We start from the raw sequence: 6000 nt of genomic DNA on the forward strand, positions 1-6000 counted from the left end.
CAACACTGACTATGTCCAAAAATAGTTTTAAAGTGTGCTGGTCGTGGTCAGTTTCCACACCGCCTGGTACTCAGCCACCTTGCCCACTGCTGCAAACACTTTACTTAGCCCGATGCGTCTATTTCAGAGAAATGTGCATGAAACAATCCCCCAACCCCCATCTCTCACACTCACACACACACACACACACACCTTGCCTGCAAATGCCCAGGAAAGAACGCCTACATGCTTAATCTGTATTTATTCAATTAGAACACAGAGCAGCAGCATTTCTCCTAAATGACCTCATCTCAGTAATCAAAACCATGCTCAGAATGTAAGAGAGGAGAGGAGAGAGGGGGTAGAGAGGGCAAAAAAGTAAGAGAGCACTTAAGTACTCACTGTTTAGGTGTCTTTAACCTCTGATCATACTGGTCTGTATCTAATCCTTCATGACTCTATCAGGCTGGATACTGTGCTCTCCCACTGAATCACACAGCAGGGAGTCAACTCCAGCAGAAATGAAAGAGTCAGTGATAAGGGCTAATATTTGCAGCTGTGTGTTCATGCAACACCATGCTTTACTACTGTCATCCAGTCTGGCGAGAAGATAACATTTCACTCCCACAGGTGCCATGGTTGCTAATGATAACTTCCACAAAGGAACCATAGCAGAAATGTTGTTCATACCATCGGCCAAACAAATTAGTGACATTAGATATGAGATCAAATGGCTTGAACCCCACCACCCCACATTGAGTCATGTTTTCCATCTGTTGAATAACACTCTGTGTCCCAAAACTTGTCAGATGACTCAATGTTATGTCACCTTTCTGCCATTCTACTCACTGGCTTGGCTTGGCTGTGTCTTTACTTCAACTACTCCCAGTGATGATGACCTGTTATTGTAGAGAGTGACATCATCCTCCCTGCACTGTAAAAGGACCCTCACTTCAGCCATTGTGTGACTAGTCTAGTATACACTACAGCGGTTTCAGTAACTAGGTTTCCATCCAATTGGTGACAGATTTTCATGAGAATATTCTAAAATACAGTGGTGTGTTTCCACCAAATTGACTTGTTTCAGATAAAATCAGTGCGTGATGACATAGTGCACGCTTAAGTTTTCATGTACCGAATAGAAATCTAAACTTTAATGTTTCCATCACATTTTCAACTCTACCTATAGTTTTGTCACAAAAAAACGATTGTGTTAAATTAAAAAATGTGTCTACTGTGGTCTTGACACGTGCGCTCTATCCAACAGCTCACAGATACAGTGTGGGTAGACTGTGCAGGGAGGCTAGTCTATATGATGACATTATTATGGATAAGAGCAAGAATGTTTGTATTGTTAAAACGGCAGTCAAGCATCGATCACCAGAATCAGACCCTCGATATTTATTGGAAAGGAGCATCAAGATCATTGTGCACTTTCACCACCCTGTGAAGTTCATCATTTATTTCATCTGTAGCCTAATAAACTGCATATTTGCGCATAAAGGTGTTTTCACCTCCATTTCTCACATTATTAATTTTGCCGACACAAAAAGATCCCACCAAGTCGAACGAACTATTGATCTGTGGACATTTATAAAATTGTACCGAAACTTCCTGTTTCCATCACAGCTGTCGTGATTTTTTTATATAAGGTATGACTTTACTCACATAAAAACTGTGGATGGAAACGTGGTTACTGAGCCAAGAAAGTGTTTTTGTTGTTCATCCCACTCAAATTGGGCCAAGACAGTATGCTTAATAGGATAGAGGCTTTACATTTCTCTATAGATTCAAATGTATCTCTGTAATCCCTTTACTGTAAAAAGGGCATCAGGTTTTTTTTCACCAGTAAATCTTATCTAATTCCATCAAGTGCACACTATAACACACACAATCACACCCACAAGCCACGTCAGTTGGGCAGGCTGCGGCTCATGTTTTCCTTTACAAATCTAGGAGGTCCATAGAAAATGAACAGGAGTGGAGGGACTTCCTTTTCCAAAGGCGCTGATTCCGGCTGTTCCATGGTCATTAACCCAACATGACTCAGACAACACTCCGTCCCCCACCCCAACTGACCCTCCACCCCTCCACAGATCTGGATGGGAGAGTCTGGACTCAACAGCCAGCTGTGAGGCTTTTCCCCTGGCAGCCGACTTCTAGAAAACTCTAATAGGATGTAGGCGCTTTCCATGATGTCAACATTCTACACATTATCAAATTCCTTTTTTTCCCCCTTTACATCCACAGACATATACAAAATAAATAAGAAAAGGAATGCAGTCAACGCACCCACTACAATTTTGACTAGATCTTGCCTACAAGGTGAATAGCAAAGTGACAGCCAAATGGTTGGCATAAAACACTGTAATGGTGCTCAGCCAAGTATAGAACTTCCTTTGCCTTTTTAGGGGCTATGAATCACCCAGTAATAGATTAATGATATTGGTTACTAAGCTCAAGCACTTGTTTGGCCAGCTGCAATGGTGCACAAATAAAACAGAAGAAACCTAAATGCTGCAGGGCCAGGCAGTGTGTCACTGAGTCCCCCACACACACTGCCCAGGATATTAACCTGCTGTAACATTCTGCTAAAGTATGTGTGTTCTCCCAAAAGCACCGTCTGAAAGACCCCTGGCCCTCTCTCTCTCAGCTCAGGGCTCTGGCTGGGCCATGGGTGAGTGACATCCCATCCCACCCTCCAACTTCTGTGGTTTAGATCTTGGATCAGATTGCTTGGGCTGGGTGAGGATCCAGAGCCTATGACCAGGGATCATCAACTAGATTCAGTCACGGGACAATTTTGTCTTGAGCGGATGGTCAGGGGGCCGGAGCATAGTTAGAAACAATTTGTAGAATGCAAATTGACCGCAAGAGGCCAAACAGCTATAATATTTGACAAAAAATATATATATATATTTAAAGCCTTGCTTACATTTGTATACAATCACATAGATCTCTCTATTATGTGTGAGAATACTTTGGAAAATATTTCCAAAATTAAAATCACTTGGAGCTGATTCCTGGTGTTTTCACAGTATTTTATGTCCAACAAGCGGGCCACTAGTTGGGGAACCCTGCTATAGACTACATATGCAGAGCATATAGGCCGTTAATACTGCACTCATTTCTCACAGATTTGACATTCTGTATATATTGGGAATTCCTTTGCATTTTGGATGTCAAGGGACAAATAAGAGGTTGATGCTCATCTAAAAGATATAGTTGCACATTATTATGTTATACCGCTATTCACAATGAACACAGTTGTGGTATGGTTATTATAAAGAGGAATAAAGAGTGTTGATCAAGACTGGATTGGACATATTCTGAAATGCTAAGTGCATACAAAAAAAGAGTCTTATTTCCCAAATGAATGTTCTTTAGTGAGTGCGGACTGACCTGCAAATTTCAACTAAAGGCTCCAAAGGCACCGTTGCCATGACAAAGTAATCATCCTGAAAATATCTGTGAACTGCTGATCGCTGAGCTGCATACAGTCTTCTTCTACCTATCCTATATTCTACTCATCTTGTTAACAAACAACAATCTTGTTGCTTAAACAAAATGTAATAACCAGTCTATTATCTTGGTGTTACTGTCCTATCAGTATTATTAGTTTCATATCACATGGTAATTAATCACATTACTGACTCATTACACTGTAATAAGGAACTTGTACTGTGGTTTACTGTTCCCTATCCCTACTGGAACAAGTCAACACTGCATGTTTCCTTGTTTGGACCAAAACGCAAGTTTTTGCTAAAAATACTAAAGGACTTTGAAGTGTTTATACAATACTTAGCCTACTGTTCCATTCCAAAGACGAATAGGGTCAGAATGGCTGAACCGTGGTACAGTAATCTGATCTGACCAATATCCATGGTATACATTTAATGAGCTTTCTGAAACCTTATTAGACCTTCAGATCACCACAAAATCCCCAAGCAGCACTTGCTGCCCCACTATTGTCTCAGTCACTTTAGACATGCAGCTGCCCACCTCCAGGCTAGTCTCCTGGAATTAGGACCTGGCATTATAGACTCCTGAAGACACAAAGAGGATTCCAAAGCGTGTCCACTCATTCTCAGTTACACTTTTATGAGCACCTTCACCAAGAAACTACCTGTGAATATAAAGGTTTTGATAGTGAAAGGGGACAAAGAGTTAAAAGTGTGGGCACCTATGGACAACACACACTGTGTGTGTTGGAATGCCATTGACAAGGCTACAAAGGACAACTGTGGCTGGGCAATGGCTGCTTGGGCCACTGGCTTTAACAACAACTGTCTTTAGCAGCAGCTGTCATTGCTCTGCAACTGTTTGAGCAACAAAAGGGATTGATCAAGATTCACACATGATATCAATGTTAGAGAAAGGCATACATGTAGGGATGTTCTCTGTAATGAATATGCTTACAGTTATGGATGTGTAGGAATTTCTTTATATCATAGTCTGATTCACTTAGATTTTTTTGGATCCAAATGAAGGTTAATTAGTCTGTTGGCTAAACCGTTATTAGGCCAATAGGCATATTCATTGTCTGATAATGAACATTGTCTACACGAATAAAAATGGTAGGCAATACCTAATGGGTATGATGGAAAATGCGTTCAATGTGAGTTTACATAGGGGTTTTGTTTCAGATTTATGCTTTCAAGTACAGCAGGCCCAGAAATGCTGAAAGACTTGTTATATTGTAGCCAACAATTATAGACTGATATAGCGCTGCACCGGGCAGGACGATCCACCCAAATATAGATACAAAACAAGAGAGATGTTGACAACTCAACTTTGCAAATAAGTATTTTTTACAGATTGTACATGTAGCCGAATATTATAATACTTAGGTTATACAGTTTTAAATCAGAGTTCAGCCTAAATCACAATTGTGAGACTATTTATTGCACAGTTACTTTCCATAGCCCAGCGAGATTACGTTGCCAATCGGCGTTATTCATTGTACTGACAAATAGGCTTAAAGTAAAAACTGTATCTAACACAATTTCAAGTGTTTTTACAGAATATGTTCTGTGCTAAACAGGCCTCAGCGAATGTAGCCCACTATTGCGAGAAGAAAATGAACTAAACCCCAGCATACACTTGTGGGATCCCCATTCGCAACAGCTCAGCCAGCCTCCCTCCAGATTCCCAAACATTCCGTGCAAAGTGGCTGGAGAAACGGCCGACTATTTACTAACCTGGATAAATTGTATAGTTAGGGCTGACTTCCCGACACCACCACCTCCAACCACAACCAGTCGATACTTCTCCTGCACCGAGCCGTCCTTCCACCCTGCCATCGAGGACACACTTCTGCACTCGCCGCTGTCTGAACACCAGTAGTGAGGAGACACCCACTTTTCAGTGAAAGGCCTTCTGTTGAAAAATGGAACGAAGGAAAATCGCGAGGCTAAATAGACTGAAATGATAACTGCGTCTACAATCCGTTCCAGACTAGAGGAATTAACGGTACTGCTCACTGAGCTACGGGCGACCGAGTCCATACGCCCTCAACAGCGTTGCTAACCACTGCGTTTTTAAGATGTGAAACAGAAAGGACTAATCAGTTAGTCCAATACAAATGTCCGTCGCTAGGGGCACTTTACTTCTCATGAGTAGCATCGACTAAAGGGGTATTTAAATACTACCATTGTAGAATACTCACTTTACGACTTATGTTCCTTTCAGTTAGGGCTTACCATTGTTTTCTTTACCGTTGTTTTCTTTATGTGCTGTGCCAATAAGAACATTTATAAGCATTCATTTTGGCCTTGCACAGACTATAATGAGGCATGCAGTATTAATGTCCATGTTAACGTAATTAACAGTATCCACCATCCAGCCCACACATGGATGGATGGTGATTGGAATGGATTTCATACTTTCAGCTATCATTCATCTCTGATGGTCTGGATGATCAATAAGCCTATCTTCCAAGTAGCACATCATTGTTAGTGGGAAAGACAAGTTTAGTCTGGCCTGGAGGGATGGCTTTTGGCTAATTTCCATGTATTACCT

At 41.3% G+C, this 6000-nt stretch overlaps 1 protein-coding gene across 2 annotated transcripts in view; it reads right to left on the bottom strand.

The window, feature by feature from the left end:
* Positions 1-5534, bottom strand: part of LOC115167085 (ras-related protein R-Ras2) — a 50542-nt gene extending 45008 nt beyond the window's left edge. Inside the window, exon 1 of one of the 2 annotated variants that reach the window (XM_029721164.1) lies at positions 5181-5534. In XM_029721164.1, coding sequence (XP_029577024.1) covers positions 5181-5486 — 306 coding nt within the window. In that variant the 5' untranslated portion in view covers positions 5487-5534. The remainder of the gene's footprint in view (positions 1-5180) is intronic. The other variant, XM_029721163.1, reaches the window with a different exon arrangement.
* Between the last annotated feature and the right edge of the window lie 466 nt (positions 5535-6000).

Source organism: Salmo trutta, chromosome 29, assembly GCF_901001165.1.
Source record: "Salmo trutta chromosome 29, fSalTru1.1, whole genome shotgun sequence".
Lineage (NCBI taxonomy): Eukaryota > Metazoa > Chordata > Actinopteri > Salmoniformes > Salmonidae > Salmo > Salmo trutta.